Source organism: Lissotriton helveticus, chromosome 9, assembly GCF_964261635.1.
Source record: "Lissotriton helveticus chromosome 9, aLisHel1.1, whole genome shotgun sequence".
NCBI classification, from domain to species: domain Eukaryota; kingdom Metazoa; phylum Chordata; class Amphibia; order Caudata; family Salamandridae; genus Lissotriton; species Lissotriton helveticus.
In genome coordinates this window covers 947402554-947426328 of record NC_136070.1, presented here as the reverse complement: position 1 = coordinate 947426328, position 23775 = coordinate 947402554, and the positions used below count along the sequence as shown (strand labels likewise).

Below are 23775 nucleotides of genomic sequence, written 5' to 3'. Positions count from 1 at the left end.
ATGGGTACATAGAAAAGGCTGTGGGTGCTCTGGACAAAGAAATCCTGCTTGCAGAGAAACTGCTCTCCCTAGCCTCCTTAACAACAGATTGTGAAGACCCCGCTGGTCATATTGGTCAGGAAGGTGTGGAATGAACCTATCCCAATAAATGGGTTTCCTCCCCTCCTGCCCACATTGTGAACCAAACCCTGCCAAACAGAAAAAAAGGTTCAAACTCTCAAAATGTCGGCTAACTCACTCAAGCCAGCATTTCTGACGCCTCCCAGATCGATGGAACATTATGATTGTAAAGAGGACATTGGAGGTCTGCTTAAGCCAATCGGCAAGGAGACTGTTGACCTTATCAAGTATAAGCAGTTAGGGTTGTATGACTGCCTGCGGCGCATTGAGGCAAAATTAATTATTATGGCCACTAGACCGGACCATTACTAGTCTTGTGAGAGGAACAACAATTTGAGTTAGAAGCCCCCTAGCTCTGCTTAGGAGCAATGCCCCCCCCCCCAGAGGAGGAATGGGTGCGGATGCCCATCTGTCCAACCAGCACAGCCACTGTGTCCGACAAAGGTACTGTATTCCCAGTCTGAGGGAACCTGTACCACCTGAAACATGAGTGAGATGACACTGTATAGCAGGAAATTCTAACCATTCTGCTAAACCTTCAGAGTTAACATTTGGTTGTACCTCTAGATGTGATCTTTCCCCAGTGAGGTGCCCCATGTTGTCATTATGGCAAATTATAGCAAACGTCCAGATGCTGCACCCCGATGTGAATGAGTCCATTCCGGAACTCATTAATAAAACTGTCCATTGGATTAAGGGGAATTCTAGATTTCAGGGTTATTTCCTGGGATCCTTATGGCTAGTAGGGAGGTATGGATCAGGAAAATGTATATGGAATTCCAGGGGGATTTTGTTGTAACCTTTCAGAACCCAGGAGATTAGCCGTGATCTGGGCCACTCTGGTATCTACTCTCCCATACCCAACACACTAGAATATTGCTTAATCATAATTAATCCCAAGTGTAAAAAAAACCAGGCAACCCAATAAGATAAATGTAACTATTTCTGGGGACACGGCTCATAATGTGAATATTCTGTTTTGGAATATTGCTGTCCTTGCAAGCTAAATAGGTTTAGTATTTTGATACAGATTACATTGCCAATCTTAACACACTGCCTGATTTTATTGTTGGTCTTGATGCGAAGTTAGCTTTTTTATAAAGGACTTCAAATTATTTTAGATGAGAATTTTAATGTCAAATTGGGGCCAACTCAAGTAGAAAATCAGCAAACCATGTTTGATTACCTTAGCACTGGAAGTGACAGGCACCCCAGGAAAGGGGGGGGGGCGGGGGTGTCAGGTCATCTTCCAACTCATCAAAACGTTCGACCTCCTTAATATCATGGAACTTTGGAACCCACTTTATACGAATAAAACTACCTTTGAGAGGGGGAGTGCTCTTCAGTTATAGACTATATTTTTGTCTGCCATGACCTGTGTGCTAGGGTATCCAGGACTGCAATTAACGAAGGCCCACAGAGTGACCACATCCCATTGCCTTGGCCTTAGCCGATGTATTGCAGGGACAGGGACAGGGGGGTTGAGGGGTAGGGGGTTGCGGTGGAGAAGTGGGGGATGGGCGGGGGGCTAAAATTGTAACCTCACGGTCTCTAATAGTCAAGACCCATGGATTGGGATTGCGCCTGACATGGAGAAATGTTGATATGAACGTTTTCCTGGACAAAACTTGTGCTAACTACCTCCCGATGGTACTGGATTTCCTTGGCCTGTCTGAGAGCCACCAGGTTGTGTCCACCAGATTGGTTGAGCTGGGTTCAGTGATGAGTATTCTGCTTATGAAATTGAGCAGACCAAGACAAGATGAGCACAAGTGGTTCTACTAATCCTGCAGAAAAGCCTCAATGTGACTCCATGAGGCCCTTAAGAAAATACCAAGGGATGCATATAGAATGCACAAATGCAGAGTGGACTATCAGTGCAGCCAAAGGGCAAGACGTAAAGAGCTTCAGAATGACTCTTGGGGCAAGTTGGTTACGACCTGCAGGCTGAAAGACACAAGAGCATTCTGGGCTGCCACGGAACATATTAAATTGTGTGGGAATAAATCTTAACTCTGCTATTACCCCCATTAGCCAAGAAGCTTGGGTTAATCACTTTAACGTAGGTTATGGGTCTACGAGTGCCACCTTCGCCCGTCGAGGAGCAGGTGGCATTTCCCTTAGCTTTGGAATTCACCATCGAGGAAGTAAGGGAAGCAATTAATATAATTCCATCAAAGAAGTTCCCGAAAGCCCTGCATTATGATCTTGCCACCTTAGTCAGTGTTGGCCCCCTATGAGAAACGACAGATTGCTTCAAGATAGGGGAGGAACATGGTGGCCACTAGCTAGACGGCGGCGGCGCTCACCTCATGGAGAACGGAGTTTTGATCTGAGGCTTCGGCGATGGCTTTTTCTGCGTGTTCTGCCTGTGTTTATATGTTGGATGTTTGAGGGGCCATGTGAGAGGATCTAAGGAGCTGCTGCTGTGCCGGCGAATCGCCGGCTTTCTTCAGGAGACGCGAGCGCGAGTGTATTGATTGGCGGTGGGAGGAGGCTGCATGACTGCGGAGGCGCCGCAACGCTGCCTGCTCCTGGTCCCGGACCGGTGTGGATCACATCGAGCCTGTGTTTGGGGGCTCTGAAGCGGACTTTTTCGAGATAAGTAGCCTGCACAGGGGAGTGGGGAGGCTTAATGGCAGCGAATCAATCCGGGGGCAGTTTAGGCCTCCAGGAGAGCCTCTGAAAGTTTGTTCTTTTGCTGCATCAAGGGGGCTGGGAGGCTTGTGGTGTTTCCTCCCCGCGCTGTATGGAGGTGGAGGTGGGGGCTACGAGGACAGAGGCGCCTGAGGTGGCAGAGAAGGCAGAGAGGGTAGATAAGGCAAAAGTTGGCCTCTCCCCCTCTTTGCCCCCTAACTGAACCGCTACACTCCAAGGGCCAGGGCAGCTCATTCAACACAAAATTCAGATATCTTGCCAATAGTGACCCCCAGGAAATGTCCTCCTATTTTGGTAACAGGGGATAGGGGTCTTCGGAAGGGGCAAGGTGTAGCTACGGGGGAAGTGGAAGTGGATGTGGAAGTAGGGACAAAGGCAAGGGAGGCTCCAAAATGTAGACGGAGGAGTAGAGGGAAGAAAAAAAACTGTCTTTAAAAACAAAATAGCTCCCTCTCTAAAAACCTACCAGAGAGTCATGTCTTCTAACGCAAGTGTGAGCAGTGTGGCTGACTTCAGCACCCAAGAAGATAGGGAAGGGGGGCTGTCTAAAATGAAGTTTAAATCTAAAACTAAAACTAAAGCACCAATTAGTGACAGTGAAGCCTCCCCCTGTTGACTCCGTTTCAGCAATGTAAGAAGAGGGAGACTAGACTGCCTACAGTAAACCCCCTCCAGATACCACTTGGATCCCATTTAGAAGTGACTCTGTCCAATAGGTTTAATGCTTTGGAGGTTCAGGACCTATATGTTCAGACTAACCCCCCTTCTGAAGAGCTGCAAGAGAGGGCGACTGAGGCTGAAGCGGTTATCACGGGAGGTACAACAAGTATGATGAACGAATCCGGAAGTGTGGAGTTGGAGAACGCTGGAAGCACAGGGTCAGGGGTGCATACTCTTTCGGACATTTTGATTGCAATGAAAGGGGAAATGATTAGCAGCTTTAAAATCTCAGAAATGAATCAGGCGGATCTAGTGAATAGATTCTCGGTCTCTGAAGCCAACCAGGAGGCAATTAAGTCTTCCTGCGAGGTGTTGGCTCAGAAATTGGAGGAGGTGGCCGCGAGAACAGACCAGATAGAGGCAGCGTTACCAGTAATTAAGAAAGCGATTAAGTCGGCCACAGCGGATATGGCAAAGCTGGCAACCCAGAATAAAGCATTGAGAGGACTTGGAAATGTTGGAAAACCACTCGCGGAAAAACAATTTGAGACTTCTGAACATACCAGAGAACCTTGAAGGAACAGACCTTAAGGGATTCATTATTTCTTTGCTACAAGTGACAGTCCTCTAAGTGTTCCCGGATGTAAATCGGACTTCAGAGATCCAAAGGGTCCACCGGGATCGTTTCAGGAAAAAACCCAGCCAACTCAAGCCTAGGAAGATCTTGGTCAAATTCCTCTCCTACACTATTAAAGAACAGATATTGTCAGCGGGGCTTAAAGAAGGGTCCATTTCCTTTTCTCTTACAGGCCACGAGCCATTTGTTTTTCAGATAAGGTCCGACATATCTCACATAACAGCTACTAGGCAATGGAAGCCAGGGTGTAGGATGGAGGAGTTAAATAGCCTAGGTGTGAATGCCCAGCTCAGATTCCCAGCCCAGCTAAAAACCATGTATAATAATAAAATGTGTCACTTCCGTACAACCGAAGAGGTGGATGAATTTATGGAAAAGGTTAGAGAGGAGAAAGCTGGGAAATAACCATACAGAATTATAATGTGGGCAGAATAGCAATATAAGATTGTTTTTCATCGCCGCTTTTTGGCCTTATTGTTGAAGAATTATTATTACTTTTTTTGTTCTATGAGGTGGGCGCAGCCATATAGTTTCGCCTATTCAGGAAGGGAGGGTTCCTCATGAGAGTTTAGGGGCACAGGAGGGGGGGGGGGGGGGGAAGCACTGGGTGGGGTGCTAGGGGATAAAATGAAAAAATACTCAGCTCACTTTAGGAATTTATTGCGCCGACAAGCGGCTTTTGACAGGAGACTTCTAACTAATGGCAGGGGCAACGGTACAATGTAGAAAGAAGTGTTTTATTTCCTGGAATGTTAACGGTTTGAGATGCCCAAGGAGGCAGAGGTGATTATGAAGTACTTAGAGTTTTCCGAGGCGCATATATGTATCTTACAAGAGACACATCTGACCGCCGAGGTATCCAAAAAGCTCTTCTCCAATACCCCTTGGGTAGGGAGTTTTTGTTTTTCCAGTCAAACCATAAATAACCGGGGAGTTGCGATTGTGATAAAGCAGGGGCTGGCGTGTTCCATTAAATCTATCCAGACAGACCAAACAGGAAGGTGGATCCTTGCATGTTTAAACATCGAGGGTAAAGATTTGACATGTGCTTCTTTTTACGGTCCGAATGCGGATTATGCATCCTAGATCTCCAAACTTTATTCTAAGCTTATTCTGGAGAGTTCACCAAGGATTGTGGAAGGAGATTTTAATGTCCTCCTGGACCCTCTAATGGATAGGTCAAACCAGAGTCGATATATAGGGGCTCCCCGTGTTTGGCGAGTAATGAAGAATCTGATCCATAACATTGATTTTGTAGACGCCTGGAGAGGGAAGATGGGTGAGGTAGCTGGGTTGACCTTCTATAGCAAAAAAAACATCACTTTTCAAGAATTGACTATATATTCGTGAGTAAAGAACTCCTGACCAAATCATCTTCCATATCCATCCTCCCGTTTCTCCTTTCGGGCCATGCCCCTGTGTTTTCATATAACAAATCAACCAATCCAACTCCGCCTAGGTGGACACCTAATAGGGGAAAATTGGCTGATTCAGACATTATTCAGAGTATCAAAGCTTCATCTCTAGAGTTTTTTTAGATCAATATAGGCTCAACGCTGCTTGGGGTACTGTCTAGACGCCTCAGACGCCGCCATCTTGGGCGAGGAGCAGGCAAGCGGTCTAGTGCTCGGCCCCTCCCGCCCTCGTGGGTATAAAATGGCTACCTTACCCAGGGAGCGCAGCGGACGGGCACAGCGGGCGCGCCAAAGGCAAGCCCGTCTGCGCCGGGCGCAGGAAATTATGTCCATTTTCAAAAAATACACTATTCAAGAGCTGAGCTGCTCAGCTTGGACCAAAATTCCTGTAAACATCTGGAAAGGGCAAACCCTGAAGATATCGCCATTACCTTTAGCTGTGTCTCCTGTGGTTTTCAAACCCTCACTAATTCTCCCCCATACCACATAAACCGCTAGACTCGCTCTTAGCCACGACCGAGTGTATTACTCTAAATAATCATCAGCGGACTAACAACAATTATAAGTACGGATCAGATTGTCCGGCCAGTAGGAAAAGAATCCTGAAATGTATTTTACTGAATACCAGATCAATGTCTAAACATAAACATGAAATTGAAGCACTGATTACTGACCATGCGGCTGACCTAATGTTCCTGACAGAGACCTGGGCATCTTATACCTCAGGCCCGGACTGGAATGTCAAGTCAAGTCAAGTCAAAGAATTTATATAGCGCACTACATACCCAGAGGGTCTCAAGGCGCTTAGGAAGGGGAGGAGGATTACTTGTCAAATATCCATGTTTTAAGTTGCTTTCTGAATGCTAGGTGGTTCTGGGTAAGGCGAAGGTAAGTGGGGAGTGAGTTCCATGTTCTAGCAGCCAGGTAGGAGAAGGATCTGCCTCCCATGGTGGTCTTGTTGATGCGAGGTACAGTGGCGAGGGCTTGGCTGGAAGAACGTAGTTGGCGGGAGGGGGTGTAGAAGGACAGTCGAGAGTTGAGGCATTCTGGTCCGATGTCGTAGAGTGATTTGTGTGCGTGGGTTAGTAGTCGGAAAGTGATTCTCTTATTGACGGGTAGCCAGTGGAGGTCTTTCAGGTGACCAGAGATGTGTTCGTTGCGTGGGATGTCTAATATGATCCTGGCTGAGGCGTTTTGGATTTGTTGGAGTTTCTTCTGGAGTTTAGCGGTGGTACCTGCGTAGAGGGTGTTTCCGTAGTCCAGTCGGCTCGTGACCAGAGCATGGGTGACAGTTTTCCTGGTTTCGGTGGGGATCCAGCGGAATGTTTTTTTGAGCATGCGAAGAATGTTGAAGCAGGATGAGGATACGGCGCTGACTTGTCTGTTCTTGAGAGTGAAGAATCCAGGATGACGCCTAGGTTCCGTGCGTGGTCTGTCGGGATGGGTGCTTTTCCAAGGGCTTCCGGCCACCAAGAGTCATCCCATGCAGAGGGGGATGTACCTAAGATGAGGACTTATGTTTTATCTGAGTTCAGTTTCAGACGGCTGTGTTTCATCCATTCGGCAACTTCTTTCATTCCTTCGTGTAGGTTAGTTTTGGCGGTGCTGGGGTCATTGGTGAGAGAAAGGATTAGTTGAGTGTCATCCGCGTAAGAGATGATGTTGAGGTTGTGTTGGCGGGCGATGGCCGCGAGGGGGCTCATGTATACGTTGAAGAGGGTGGGGCTGAGTGAGGACCCTTGGGGTACGCCACAGATGACTTCAGTGGCCTCGGACTTGAATGGTGGAAGGCGGACTCTCTGGGTTCTTCCGGTGAGGAACGAGGTGATCCATTCAAGTGCTTTTCCTTGTATTCCGATGTTACTGAGGCGTTGTAAAAGGGTGCTGTGGCAGACTGTGTCGAATGCTGCAGAGAGGTCGAGGAGGATGAGGGCGACTGTGTCTCCATTGTCCAGTAGAGTTCGAATGTCGTCTGTTGCAGCGATGAGGGCGGTCTCAGTGCTGTGTTTTGCTCGGAAGCCAGATTGTGAGGAGTCGAGGGATTTGTTGGCTTCGAGGAAGGCGGCGAGTTGGTTGTTGACAGCTTTCTCGATGACTTTGGCCGGGAATGGAAGGAGCGAAATGGGGCGGTAATTTTTGAGTTCGGTGGGGTCCGCTGTGGGTTTTTTCAGAAGGGCGGTGAGTTCAGCGTGTTTCCAGTTTTCCGGGAAGGTGGCGGAGTTGAAGGAGCAGTTGATGACGTCTCGGAGGTGCGGTGCTATGACGGAGTCTGCTTTGTTGAAGATGTGGTGAGGACATGGGTCTGTGGGGGATCCTGAGTGGATGGAGTTCATCAGGCGGATGGTGTCCTCAGTGGAGATTGGGTTCCAGTCATTAAGGGTGTTCTCGGGGGGAGAGTGTTCAGCAAATGGTTGGGTGGGTTGGTCTCCGGGTTGGTTGTCGAAGCTGTTGTGGATGTCTGCAATCTTGTTGTGGAAGAATGAGGCTAGGGAGTCGCAGAGGGCTTGAGAGGGGGTGATGTCGTTGGAGTTGGCCGAGGGATTGGAAAATTCCTTGACGATGTTGAAAAGTTCTTTGCTGTTGTGGGCGTTGTTGTCAAGTCGATCCTTGAATGCTGTTTTCTTGGCCTTTCGGATAAGTTGGTGGTGAGTGCGGGTGGCGTTTTTGAAGGCGTCCTTGGTGCTAGTGGTTGGGTCTTTTTTCCAGGCCTTTTCAAGGGAGCGGCAGAGTTTCTTGGACTTCTTAAGATCATCGTTGAACCATGAGGCCTTCTTGTTGCCAGGTTTGTTTTGACGTTTTTTCAGTGGTGCTAAGGTGTCGGCGGTGTTGGATAACCATAGGGTGAAGTTGGCGGCGGCTTGGTCTGGGTTAGAAGAGTGGGCTGGGGTGTTTAGAAGGAGCGATGAGGAGATCTGGTCGGTGGTGATTTTGTTCCAGTTTCTTTGCAGAGTTGGTTGGAGGTGGTTGATGGGTTTTGGCTTGTTGTAGGTGAAGTGAACGCAACTGTGGTCAGTCCAGAGGAGATCAGTAGTGTGGCTGAAGGAGACATGATTGCTGGAGGTGAAGATGGGGTCGAGTGTGTGACCTGCGATGTGGGTGGGGAATGTTGCAGCCCCTGAAGGCTATGTAAGGCTATGAAGGCTATGTAAATAGATCAGGAGCAGTGGGTGGGGGAATTGGGATAATCTACAAATCACATCTAAAAGTATTTGCTCTCCCCCAACAGGATCTGGAGGCCGAAGCCATGAGCTTTAAAATTAAAGATAATAACTGCTTAATATTTTCGGGCCGGCTCGTGTACCGCCCCCCCCCCCCCCCCCCCATCTAAGAGCCCCTTTTATTAGAGCACTACATACTTATTTAGAAACCACCTCAGGTTCAACCACCCACACTATTTTGGGTGATTTTAATTTCCACCTAGAAGCGAATAACGACTCAGATTCGCCCACATTAATTGATCATTTTCTTAGCTTTGGCATGAATCAATTAATTTTGAATCCCTCTCACATGGCAGGACATACCCTCGATGGAATTTTTACAAATAACGATCATATTAAAATTATTTCAATCCAACCTGTTCCTTGGTCCGACCATAATGCTATTCTTTTCAATCTGCAATTAAATAACCTCGTAAATCATCGCAGAAGTCTTACGCTCCCCAAAAAAACACGCCCATGGAAGAAGCTTGACCCTAATCTTTTAGCTAACAGACTTTTTAAGGATCCCCCAGTATTCGAGCCTGGTAACACCGAAAATGTAGCGATTAAATTTCATAATTGGATTAGCCATGCTAATGATGAGCTGGCCCCAGTGGAAACAGAAAAGCCCAGAAGACGGTCCGCCACCGCGCAATGGTACACTGCAGAGGTGAAATCAATAAAACTGAAATGCCGGCGACTGGAGCGGTTGTGGCGTTCAGACTACTGGCATCAAAATAAATTAGAATACACCAAAGTCCTGCATGAATATAAGTCACCAATAGTTCAGGCCAAATCGGCCTATTTTACAAATAGAATTCAAGAAGCTTCCAACACCGCTAGAGAACTATTTAAAACAGTCACCCATCTGGTAAAGAGCCCCCGAGACACAATCTTTAGTCCCAACCAGAACTTTGTGACAAGTATCCCTACCTTCTTTCAACAGAAGGTTCAGGCAGTTTATGATTACCATAGCACCCTAGCAGCAGTCTCAATTACTGGCAACAGTGAGAATACCACTCTGGCTGCCTCCAACTATTCTTGCTTCCCTCCATTGGAGGCGACGCAGGTTGCAGACCTACTTCTACAGATGAAGTCTGGATCCCCGTTAGACCCCTGTTCACCACATGTATTGCATATGATTCCAGAGACTGTAACAGCTGTCCTGACACCCCTGTTAAACAAGGTTATTAACCTAGGTGAATTCCCCAGCAGCTGGATGAAAGCCTGTATCCGGCCCATTCTTAAGAAGGATACTCTGGATCCTTCTGAACCCAAGCACTATCGGCCCATATCCTCTCTGCCCTTACCAGCTAAGATTCTGGAGAAAGCCATGAATCTAGAGCTAATGAGGTATGTAGACCATTATAAGTTACTAGATCCTTCACAACACGGATTTTGACCCTGTCACTCGACAGAGTCTGCCCTTATCATGGCAAGGGAAGACATACGCAGGACAATGGATGAGGGTGGTAGAACGTCCCTGATTTTATTAGACCTAACAGCGGCGTTCGACACCGTTAACCATTCGGTCCTGTTAAACAGACTAAGAACCTTAGGCTTTACCGGCACTGCTATGGCCCTTTTAACATCTTTTTTGGATTCCCGAATTCAACAAGTACACTGGGAAGGTCTTCAATCCGACGAATTCTTCCTCCCAGGAGGGGTTCCCCAGGGCTCGGCACGGTCGCCTACATTGTTTAATTTATATGTTACTCCCTTAGCTGCCTTAATTCAATCTCATGGCCTGTGATTAGTGTTGTATGCCAACGACACACAAATTGTAGTGTCGGTATCCCAGTCAATTGCAGCCACAGCAGAACGCTTCAGGAACTGCCTCCTTGGTGTAAAAAGCTGGATGAGCCGTAACTTTCTAAAGCTAAATACGGATAAGACCGAAGTAATTGAGTTCGGCCAGAAACCATCTGTTTGGAGCAACCTCTGGTGGCCTCCTGAGACGGGCTCCTGCCCCAGTCCAGCAGATAAGGTCAGGAATCTTGGTTTTCTGTTAGATAAACATCTCTCCTGTAAGGCGCAAATCAACCAGGTGACCTCCGCCTGCTTCTACACCATCAAGGTTCTTAGAAAAATCTTACCATACATTCCGTCAACACTAAAAAAGACGGTGATGGGAGCCCTGGTAATGTCCAGAGTGGACTATTGCAATTCACTCTACCTGGGTGCAGGAGAAAAACAACTGACCAAGCTACAGGCAATTCAAAATGCCGCAGCTAGGGTTCTGTTGAACCTACCAAAGCGTCACCCAACCTCTAAAGTCATACGCGAACTTCATTGGCTCCCAATTAGGCGCAGAATACAGTTCAAGGCCCTTTGCCTGGTCCACAAGTCCTTATATGGCAAAGGACCTGACTACCTCACCAAACTCCTTCCTCGATATACACCATCACACACTTTGAGATCAGCCAACCAGGACCTAGTATGTCAGTCAAGAATAAGGAGAGCCCGATGGGGTAGAAAATCTTTTTCCCACCAAGCCTCCAAATTATAGAACGCGCTGCCCCCCGCGTTGCGCTCACAAATATCCAAAATGTGCTTTAGAAAGACATTGAAAACCTGGCTTTTCTCCCTGCCCTAAACCTGCTCTCCCCACTCTTTCTGTACTATAGCGCCAATACGCTGCGGCATTCGAGCGCTTTAAAAATATTTCAGTCAGTCAGTCAGTCATGGAGAGAGGCAACCATTGTCTTGATACCCAAGGCCGGGAAGGACCCCCTGAGAGCTGGCTCCTACCGTCCGATCTCCCTGCTAAACTCAGATTATAAAATCTTTATGGGTATTTTAGCAGGGATGTAAGCCAAATTGGCTCCCGGATTGGTCAATTCTGACCAAAAGGGATTTATTAATGGACAATACATACAGGAGCAAACGCAGCTTCTCATAGGTAACATCGACCTTGCCACAGTTAGAGCAGAACCCTTGGTGGTAATCGCTTTAGATGCCGCCAAGGCGTTCAACAGAGTTTGCTGGTCCTATCTCTGGGAGGTATTAGAAGCAATGGGTAGTGGGCCCGTGTTTATTCACACCCTAAGACAATGTTATGAGGGAGCCTCAGCCAAAATTTTGATTAACGGCTCACTTACTCCTAGTTTTGAGATACAGAGGGGTACCAGGCAAGGGTGTCCCCTATCGCCCTTGCTGTTCGACTTATACATAGAGGCGTTGGCTCAGGCAATAAGGTTAGATGATCAAATTCTCCCTTTTAAATCTAAGCAGTACTCGTCAAAAATAGCTCTATATGCGGATGATATTATCCTTTATACCAGCGACCCTGCAGTAACCATCCCGAGGGTTGAGACCCTCTTGGGGGAATTTGGCCTAATTTCTGGCTATCTGGCCAATTCATCCAAGACGGAGGTAATGTGTTGGAATATGGAGCAGTGGAGGGGACAGGCCAGCACAGAATTTAAGCATCTAGGCATTACGATAGTTAAAGAACTGGACAAGATTGCTCCTTTGAATCTGGGGAAAGTTACCAAAGAATTAGACTGTCTGCTTGTAAGATGGAAGAACCTCCCCCTAACTGTATTCGGTAAGGTAAATTTGGTCAAGATGACTAGCCTTCCCAAATTGACCTACATTTTTAATGCCATCCCCCTGACATTCCCACAGCAAGGCATTAAGAAATTACAGGGTAAGATTGGGAGTTTTGTCTGGGGAGACAAAGGAGTGAGATTGTCATGGAAGAAACTAATGCGGCGGTTAGTTAAGGGTGGGCTTGCCCTCCCAGATATCAGCTGGTATTTGGTAGCATTCCAATTTAAAGCTATTCGTATGCTTTTGGCAACCCCGGCAGGTTCTGCGTGGGGAACATTGCTTGGAGAGCTGGTCAAGAACGAAGGGGGAGACAGCATAGAAGGGTAGCTTTATAAATTTGGGTCACTGAAGTTTAAGAAAGTTTGTTTGAAGGTCCTAAGGAATGCACTCGAAACCTGGCTTAAAATAAGGAATAGGTGCGGGATAAGTTAGTACTCTGACCATGCCCCTGTTTGGGACTCTCCGGGACCCCTTTATGCCTTAAAGATGGCTTGGCTGTACCTATGAGGGGAGCGGGAGTCTCCACTTGGTCAGATCTGGGGAACACGAACGGTATATACCCATGGGAGGCATTAAGCGCTAGAATAGGCCCTGGTTTATCCAAGTTCAAGTTTTTGCAACTGAAATCCTGGTTTGAGGGGGAGATCAGGGGGGGTTAGGGGAGATTGGGATACAGAGCTTCTTTTCTTATCACCACAACCTTTGAAAAAAGAAATTTCAATCTGGTATAGGAAATTGGTGGAAGCAGATGATCAGAATATCCCAACACAGGCCTCTGCATGGAATCAATCTCCCTTCGAGTCTACTATTGGGGATCTCCTAGAACCTTCCTTAAAACTTCTTTATAAATACATAAAATCTGCCAGTTTAAAGAAGAACCACTTCTTTATGACCAATAGAATATACTATACCCCAGCAAAAATTGGAAAGTTTGCCCCCACCCCCGTGCCGAAATGTTACAGATGTACGGCCCCTAAAGCTGATGACATTCATGTTTTTTTTTGAGTGCCCGGTTTTGGACCCGTTCAGGGAAGAGATTGGGAATTTTCTTTGCAAGATCTTTGATTCGAACATATTGGTAAATATGTCTCTGGTCTTTTTTGCGGACGATCGGGTTTCAACAATGGACTTGGCAGTGAGAGATAAAGGACTATTGTTACGTCTTATTTTGATGGCCCATAGGGAAATCTGTGCAAAGTGGAAAGATCCCAGCCCCCCAAGAACGGAAGGGTGGCTCAAATCGGCATTGGAAATGGCCCGCCTCGACCGTGCTGGTCCCAGCAGCACCCAAATTAATCTTTGGCAACCCTTTGTGAATATGGGTCAAGATTTAAGGTTGCTTAGGTGATTAACAGCGCAGGTACCCGGTCTTATGATTACACCTTAACTCCGGTGAAAGGAGTTGGTCGGGAGACCTAAGCAATTGCAGTTGGCCAGAGGGAGCCCAGAGACGTAAACACGGCTGTAACACTCTGCTATAAGCTTCTAGGTGAGATGAGGACAAAAAAAAAAAAAAGAAGATTGTTTCAAGATAGAGAGATGGATACCCCAGGGGTGCATCCTAGCTTCATTGTTTTTTTTCTTTTGTATACCAATGGCCTAGGTTCTGCTTTTTCAGCAAAAGTCTCTGATGGCTCCTCCATTGGTACAAAAAAGGTCCTGGTCTCGAGAACCCCAATGGACTCAATACTTTGTTGGAAGAATCTCTCTTCTTACTGGGCTCTCTTAGTTTGCCAATAAATCAAACTAAAAATCTTTCATTATGGCATGCAATCCGAAGCAAACCAAGATGAGGGGTATCTCGTTACAAGATCACCACGTTGCTCTCACTCAGCACTTCTCCTATTTGGGTGTCGTCTTTGAAGCAAAGGGCAATTGGAGACCCTGTACTGCTGAAGTCCGCTAGAAATTTGTTAGTTCTACTGGTAATGTTTTCAATCTGGACAGCCATTTTGTAGAGGAAAAAAAAACCAGTGGTCCCGTGTTAGAGATATATAGAAGAAAGTGTTTCCCTGTTCTATTGTGTGGGTCAGGTATTTGGGGCTATATTTACCCAAATCCCATTCAGGGCGAAAAAAATAGAGTGCTCAGGAAACAACTGAGTGTTCTACTTTTATCTTGCACCAGGAGTTCAGGGTGGATTAAATGGAATACTCTCAGACTGCCCCCCTGTAGTGCTCGATATGGATTAACCCACATGCCTCCTTTAATAGGGAAATTGTTAAAGTCCGTTTGTCCTGTGAAAGAGCCTTGAATATCCATCCTTTGGTATATTTATATCAAGTCCACTATGGCGGAATTGGGTGAGTCACATTTATTCCGTGAGCCCCAGACAATGACTAAGCATGATATGGCACGCGTAAAAAGCCAGAACAAATACAATTATAGAGAGGTCCATGAGTTCACTAAAATTTCTGTTACAGAGTATGCTTCTCTTTGCAGGACAATTGGTTAAGAAATATGCTTGCAGTGGATTGGATAGAAGGTTATTAACACACTTTAGTTTTGGTTTCAAGTAATGGCACTTGGGCTTTCCCTTGGGCCAGTTTGACCCCTCTAAAATGTTGCTGTCATAGTCTGGTTGTGCCCTGGTCTTGCCTCGTTTTGGTCTGGTGTGGAATCTGAGCTTACACAGACTCCGGGTTGGCATGCTCCCCATGATCCCATACGCCTTCTTTGGAGGGTATTTGATGGTCTAGACGGCTCTAGAGCTGACAAACATTTTCTGTGCACGGCGGTGGCTATAGCCAAGCGCAACATTGCAGCGGCCTGGGCTCAGGCCAAACCTCCTACCCTGAGAAAATGGCGACGGGGGTGGACTGGTGCGCGGCCCAGGAAGAACTTCTCTTTGAGGCCCGGGGATGTCCTGGAAAGCTATGATTTTCTTGTACATTGCCATACTGTCTTTCAAATGGGGTGGCTTGCCCGAATACTTCAATCATGACTGTGATTTTTGTGGTCTGTTAGACATTATCTCTGATTTTCTATGCAATAGTATGCTGTCATTTCGTGAATTTGTTTCTCAAATGCAAATAAACTTGATTAAAAAAAAAAATGCTGTGACCATGCAACGAACCCTCACCCTGGCTTGCTAAGGTTTCTTGAGCAAGCGGTTCTTATTTACAATCATTAGGAAACTGGCCATTAGAAGCATGGAGAAGGCTTCGAAATATTTGCCGCTATTGGACTCCCCATCTAATTGTATTAACTAATGTTATTTTTTTTAATCTGTGGTAAACAGAAGGAATTTAGAGCGGTTTTAATCTTGCCAATCTGTTTAACCATAAAAATATTATCTTAACTTGGACCCTTTTTGTATTGCATCTATTGTTGTTTTGTAATCATCTTTCTTTATAGGTTGAGCCACAGCACAGGAGACATCTGGAAGACATGCTGTTTTCAGTATGTCGGTACAAAATGGGGTGGTGATGGACGGAGCATCAGAACCAATCAAACACTCACACCCAGTCCAAAGATCTGGGTTTGACCCATCACGTTCTTTAGCCCACTCTGCCACCCCAGTTCAGACATGGCTATATGCAAATCAGTCGGACCCTGTGCCTCATGGGAACAGTCCAGCCCAAACTGCCAAGCCATGCCTTCCCTGGACCGGAAACAAGCTTCCGAGGACCGGTTTCTGGCATTCCAGCCGTCTTCAGCCCGGCTTGCTTGAATCCAGTGGCAAAGTGAGCAAGGGACTCACGTCTGAGCATAGCCTGCCACACTTATGGCGGCCAAAAGCGGTACAAAAGGGGGTGGTGATGGACGGAGCATCAGAACCAATCAAACACTCACACCCAGTCCAAAGATATGGGTTTGATCCATCACCGTTCTTTAGCCCACTCAGCCACCCCAGTTCAGACATGGCTATATGCAAATCAGTCTGACCCTGTGCCTCATGGGAACAGTCCAGCCCGAACTGCCAAGCCATGCCTTCCCTGGACGGGAAACAAGCTTCCGAGGACCGGTTTCTGGCATTCCAGCCGTCTTCAGCCCGGCTTGCTTGAATCCAGTGGCAAAGTGAGTAAGGGACTCACGTCAGAGCATACCCTGCCAGGATGCTTGTTTCCGGTCCATGGAAGACATGGGGTGGCTGAGTGGGCTAAAGAATGGTGATGGATTAAACCCAGATCAGTTGACTGGGGGTGAGTGTTTGATTTGCTCAAATCCATCATCCCCTTTTGTATCGCTTTGTTCGCCCTAAGTGTGGCAGGGTATGCTCAGAAGTGAGTCCCTTGCTCACTTGGCCACTGGATTCAAGATAGCCTGGCTGATGAGGATTATGAATCCGAAACCGGTCCCAGGATGCTTGTTTCCGGTCCATGGAAGACATGGCTTGGCAGTTCGGGCTGGACTGTTCCCATGAGGCACAGGGTCAGACTGATTTGCATATAGCCATGTCTGAAATGGGGTGGCTGAGTGGGCTAAAGAATGGTGATGGATTAAACCCAGATCAGTTGACTGGGGGTGAGTGTTTGATTTGCTCAAACGCTCCGTCCATCATCCCCTTTTGTATCGCTTTGTTCGCCCTAAGTGTGGCAGGGTATGCTCAGACGCGAGTCCCTTGCTCACTTGGCCACTGGATTCAAGATAGCCTGGCTGATGAGGATTATGAATCCGAAACCGGTCAAAGGATGCTTGTTTCCGGTCCATGGAAGACATGGCTTGGCAGTTCGGGCTGGACTGTTCCCATGAGGCACAGGGTCCGACTGATTTGCATATAGCCATGTCTGAAATGGGGTGGCCGAGTGGGCTAAAGAATGGTGATGGATTAAACCCAGATCAGTTGACAGGGGGTGAGTGTTTGATTTGCTCAAACACTCCGTCCATCATCCCCTTTTGTATCGCGCTGTTTTCAGTATGTCGGCATTAATTCTGGCCCCATCAGCCAATTTGTTGTAGTGTGAGTCGTTCCCAGAGCTTGCTTTTCAATGGCTTATTGTCCTTAATGGTCCCATCTTCTTGTGTCTTGCTTCTCCCCTGGAGTATTAGCCTAGTAACACAAACCTTTAGCTTTACTGTATTTGCCTTTGTGTTGGCATACAATTTTTTTCGTTAAAGAGTGCCCTGTTTTCGGGAGCTTCAAAGTCAGCAGCTCTCATGGTTTCCTGCTCGTCCCTTGCCCGTCTCAGCTTAAAGTTCCCTTAATCTTCACCTAATCTTCCCGGTGCCATCCCCCACACGACCACCTCCTACCGTTGCTGCTTGTGTTTGCTTTTACTTTACCCAGCACCGTTTCCTGCTAGTCTGCCTGCGGACTTGGTCAGCCCCGGAACGCGGCTTCCTTTCTTTCACCGCTTCTCAACAAAATTGCAACTTTATGCTTTGCTGGCAAGAAACCTCCCAGGATTTAAGACTGCTCGCAAACCGCCGACACAGTCATTAGTAGCTCTGTATGCATAGACGCTTCCCATACCCCGGTTAGCGTACAGCTAATCATCATAATGCACTTTTTAAGATGAATACATTTTATCTAGATGGGCACCGCCCTTCATGTTTCAGTACAGCGCCACTTTTTTAATTACACTACAGGGGCGGGCACATGAAGCTTCCATAATGCTCTGCTTCGGGGGCGATTATCGCAACAATCTCCCCGATGCTGCTCCCCACACCACCACCTCCCAACATCGCTGCTTGTGTTGATCAGGCGCTCGCCTCTTGGGGATCGTACACTCGCTAGCACTGCAGGCTCAGGCACACAATTTTCCTAAACCCAACATGTTCAGTGACAACACGCATCATCCTGCACCTGGGCTCACCCTCCTGTGTGCCTTAGGGACGGGAATCAATCCAAAGTGGTTCCAGCCTTACCGGATTGCGATCCGCAACCTTAGGCAGTATGTATGTCTCCACAATGGCATATATCTGGGGGAACCACATCTTGCTACGGGGTGGAACCTCAACCACAGACCCAGCTTGGTTAAATGAAAACTACACTGAATTACCATAATAAATATTATAGGTTTATAGATGTTCCTGTGCCCTATGTTCTGGCATTTCTTTCCATATAACTTATGAAAGGTACGCACATACACTGTGACCTGCACATTTATGGTGATTCAAGTGTTAATTTCATGATCTTTGCACTGCCTGCCCTGAAGGTCTTGATATAGGTCTTTTATGCACTGCATAGTCAGGATAATAAGTCCTATACGATATTCTTGGTTAGTATGCACAGTAATAATGGGTTGTCTGCAAATGTCAGCAGCTTAAAAAATCGGTATTGCAAAATGCCTCCGGGATTAATGGAGTCAAGCTTTTCACATCAATCATTTTTAACACAGCCCATTTCTGCCCACAATAGCTCCCACATGGGTGCTTAAAAAATCAAACTATATATCACTGCAAGCAAAAAAAAAAGTAAAAACATTGTCATTTACAGCGCCTATAGCTCTAACTTTCACAAACGCGAGATCGATTCCATTGCAAATGATTGTTTAATTTCTGCACTTGCACTTTATGTGACTGTATTATCATTGGTCATAGGATACCCAAAAAGAAGGACGACTTACATTTTTTTCCTTTCTTGATATGTTGGTGACCCTTTTATGCCCAGATTATTGTGCTGCCCTTGTACTTTGCCGCCTTTTGAGGTTTTTAATCCCTTTTATGCATTGTACTGTTTCGAGATGTTTTAATATTGTGCTCTTCCTTTGTGATGCACTATTATGGTTACTCTGATAACTGAAATAAAGTTTAACTTGAAGTCATGCTGTTCACTTTTGGGAGACAATTGTGAGCAAGGTTCCAAGAGACCAAAAAAAAACCAATGCTTCTGCTTGAAAAGGTACAAGGATGGCTGGCTTATTAATTCAAAGAAAATAACCTTAAGGGAGAACTAGGATTACAACAAAGTAACTATCTTCATCGTGGGATTGTCCAATATTCTTTAACACTATAATAGGAGAACTAGCCCACCACCGGAGTTTAGAGACAGATAAACAGGGAAGAAAACAACATGTAAACAAGTAGCACAGCCAGGCTTGGCCCACTAGAGTGTCTGTTCATGAGTCAAAGTCAATGCAGTGTGTGGCTGATGCCCGGATTGACCTCCAGATTGCCTGGTGCAAATTTCAGCAATCAAGACACTTTTTGCTAACAGCAGCGGCTACCCTTTCTCTTAGGGAATGAGCGTTTATACTACCCGAAGAGTGTAGAATCTTTCTTAATATCAGCTTGATGGTGACTTTGGGAAAGAGAAGAACTGGCATAAACTGGTGAAGAAATACTTTTGACTAGTGTACCAAATAATATTTTCTTTTAAGTTGTGCTTTAGGTACCTTGACATCAAGTCTAGGCATTTGAAGTGTCTTGCTGTGTAAAACAAATGGAGGCCAGTGTTTTCCAGAGGTATTCCTAAGACCTTTTTCATTCATACTCTTTCTAGAGATGCTTGTGAACTACATATGCCTAGGTATTCTCAAGGCCTGGGAAATGCATCATTTATGTGGCGATTCCAATCCAGAAATTTGTGTCAGATCTTCAAAGACTTATTCAAGCAAGTTCTGGGGCAAAATCTTCCCTTCTTTAGCAAATCTTACATTGAAGTGACAGCCACCCTAAATGTGAATAGCAGTACATGAGAAGGGTGAGCCTTTGAACATGTTTTTCTTCCAACATTACCACCAAAATGGCTGAAGAGCTAAAAGGAACAGTCTGCGTATTGCAATCTGTTCTCTAGCACTACTGAACTTCTACTTTAGAGGCATCTAACCTAGTTCAAACTTGGACAGGGGTTTAGGATAGGTTTTCAGATTAGTCATATTATAATTTGTATGACAAAATTTAGAAGATTGATATCCCGGAATGCACGGAACTGGCACTCCTTAAAATACATTGGACACTCTTGCTTTAGACACTTATCAATGATGAGCCTTTCAGATAATCAAGATAAAACAAATTACAGAGCTAGAAAAGAAATTGATCTGCCAAAGCATCTGAGAATTACAAAAGACACCCTGTGCTCGGAAGGATACACTTTTGTAATCTAGGTATTTAGGATGGTTTGTATGGATTATGGATTTATTTGTCAAAGTTAATCTGAAGGCCCAATAAACATGGAAGATATTATGTACTCTGCAAATCTCACTTCGCCATTTGAGAGTACGCCTTGATCAACCATCCGTCTAAGTCTGGGAAGCCAAATAACTATTTACATCATAGGAGTGTTGCCACCACTGCCATGTTTCTAGGGCCCCATTTTAAGGTGAACAGTAAAACTTTGTATTGGCAAAGTTGACAGCAGACCTCAAAACACAATTGTTCACCTTTTTACTAATTGGTATGTGAAGAAATGTGTCCTGTAAAATCACTGGCACACACCCATTCCCGTTAGGTGTAATTCTGATGCAGAGCAATCATTCTGAACTTTTCTTCCAAATCTGTATGCAGCCTTTAGGTCTAGCAATGAATCAAATTCCTACTTAGATTTGTTCTTACAAACCGAAAATATCTTAGAACTTTTTCTGTGTGTTCTGGGCCTCGCAGCTCCAGCTTATGAACGACTGGGTGTATACTGATAGTAATGAGCCGGCTTACAGGGTGGATAGGATGGTCTTGCCCGGGGGGCAATAGTGAACCTCTTGTTTACGCCAGAAGGCCGTGGGCAACGTGGCCTGAGCATACGAGGGTGATACTGCAATGCTAGAAAGAGGCCAACAAACTCCTCGGCTGGGCGGGCAAGTTAACTGGGAGATCTCCTCTGTGGGTAGGTGAGAGGCTGCGTGAAGTTACTACTTTGATGGGCTTTTGGGGGGTGGAGACTGATTGGCATTGAGTAATTAAGGGATGTCTGGAGGGGGGATTTCCCTCGTTCCTTTGAATACCTCCAGAAGGAAAACAGCCTACAACAGACAAAAAGGTACGACTCTGCGACTCATACATGCCCTACGATCCCATATACAGAGGGGTACTACTATTCCGGATAATTCTCCTATGGAGGATAGGCTGGTGCTGGATCCCATAGTGGAAAAGCCCACATCTACAATCTACCGTAAATTAATAAACAACATACCAGACCCTCTGGTCACTCTAGACGAGGACGACGATTGGCAGGAAGCACTGCAGAGTTCTAGAGAGATTGCAATCCGTTCACGGTTCAGACTAGTGCAGCTGAAAATCCTCCACCGCACCTACTACCCCCGCACACACCTGTATTCCTGGGGCAGGAGACAATCAGCTTCCTGTGTTATGGGCTGTGGACAGGAGGGCTCTTTATTTCATAACTTATGGGAGCGTCCGGAGATCTTCCCCTATTGGACAAGGGTCACCGATAACATGTCCAGGGTGGTGAGAGGGACGGTGCCGATGGAGCCAAAGTGGCTATTACTGATGGTCAAGGGAGACACAGACTGGTCTAGATACGTGGAACTCTCATTGGCCCTAGCAGCGGGGGTGGCAAAACGGAATATTGCTAGAGGATGGGGGGGTACAGTCACCCCTGCGATGGGAAGACTGGCACCGTGACCTTGACTGGTGCCAAAGGGCAGAGGAAACAGTATATAAAAGTAGGGGGTGTACTAAAAATTGGAAAAAAGTGTTGACAACCTGGCGCCGGTACAGAGAAACTGGTGCAATCATAGAAGGATAGGAAGGTTGGGATTGGCTGATCGTCCTTGTTGTTCCCTACTGATAACTGGAGATGTCAATTTTGTTATATGTCCCAATGTACTATTTAACAACTGTGTGATGCTGTATGGTCTCATGAGCTTTGTTAATAAAAAAGAATTTAAAAAAAAAACAATTGTAAGCTGCCTCCACAAGCTAATAAACTGGGTGGGCTCATTCCCTCTAAAATGTAGCACCATAAAACCATACATTCTACTCTTCTACACCAAAAAACATCCACCAGCAGTTTAAAATTGACATAAATCCCTTTCACAGCTTGACATTGCATCAAAACCAGCCCATAAACACCAAGTCAGCGGGCTTCCCCAATTACCAAGAGAGGACAATGTTTATACATATCTCCGCACTAATGAAAGGCAACTTTCTAACTGCTCCCACTCCGAAATCTAAGAATGCTTTATAGTCTTCATGAAAATGACCAAGCATTGGTGCTCTCACATCTAGAAAGTAACACTACTGTAGATCGCTTACCAAAATCTAATTTAACTCCAATCTCTTACTCAAAGAAGCATAGAAAATGATATTTTAATCATTTTACGATCCTAACTAGGACTGACTACCTGTTAAAGCCAGAATTAACTTAAAAAATGAATGAATCACACAGCTTTGTACATGATGCATGCACCTCTGAAGTCACATCACTCTACCTGATACATAAAGGGAAACTTCACACTGTAGCACAATCAAAAGACACCAGTATCAAGTACTGCCATTACTTCAAAATACCATATACTAACATACCAAAATGTTTTGAATTACATCTTGACTTGCCCAAGACCAAAAATCGCCTCCTACCTAATACCTGATGCAGACTGGTTACCTTTTCGAAGTCCCTGGACACTTTACTCTTCTTGCACTACCTTCATAAATAGTGCCTCCCCTCCCATTCAATTCCATCTCTACATCCATTATTAAATATATTACACTTGGTACTATTATCTACTACATGGGAAGGGCTGGGGTGCCTATGGCCGTCCAAATATTGTTAATTTAAAATAGGAAAATCGAAGAAATGTCATGTTTGAGTGGTCATAGAGAAATACTTTAACAGCAAAACTCCATACACAAGAAACATCTGTAATGTATTCAAGAAGTACGTTCTTACCAGGACATGAGGTGACTGCACCACGACTAGCGATACATTCTACATGTTGCAAAGACAAGGCTCCCATGGCAACGTTTAAAGAGAATCCCCCCACCCCCCCCCCAAACACCTCCCCATTTGCAACACTGCATTCATTCAACAGCATTAGCTGAATCACAATGCAACAAAAAGCTTGGAAAAAACGTAAAGCTTAAAATACCAAAGCTGCACGTTTTCTTAAAAGCTGAAAACAGCAATTCGAAAATATATATCTGAACTGTGAAATGCTGCCTCTGTGGAAGAATAGGCCATACAGATTGACAGTCAGCACTGCAAAAACAATATTCTCTAACCTTTAGCATCTACCACAAAGGGTACAGAAAGTGTTTTACACATTGAACGCGTTTCCTCCATGGAATGTGCCATCTCTGTACAGAACTTGTGCTATTTTGAGCGGCATAAGTCTTTCTTTCTCCTCTGTTTTAGCATGTGCAATTTGTGAAACAATAGAAACAAAACATAAAAAGATCAAAAATGTCACAAAAAAATAAGAATACCAAATATATCAGTGAAGCAATCTGTCTTGGACTAAACAACAATCCTTAAAAACAGAATATAAATGTATTACAAACGTAAAAAAAATATCCGGATGAATAAAAAAAAAATACTCACTTTTCGTACAATGGGCTGCTGGCCCTCCAAACAGCCATACCAATTTACTAACTTCTCCCAGGCTTCCGTAGGAACCAACATATAATCCAGTTCATCAATGAGATGTTCCTTTAAGATTTGGCTTTCCGGATCTGAAATTGTAGGACAACT

The 23775-nt window shown here is 45.6% G+C and overlaps 1 protein-coding gene across 1 annotated transcript in view; it reads right to left on the bottom strand.

The window, feature by feature from the left end:
* Positions 1-23775, bottom strand: part of USP4 (ubiquitin specific peptidase 4) — a 742179-nt gene that overhangs the window by 602248 nt on the left and 116156 nt on the right. Inside the window, exon 3 of the mRNA XM_078661202.1 lies at positions 23626-23756. Coding sequence (XP_078517328.1) covers positions 23626-23756 — 131 coding nt within the window. The remainder of the gene's footprint in view (positions 1-23625; positions 23757-23775) is intronic.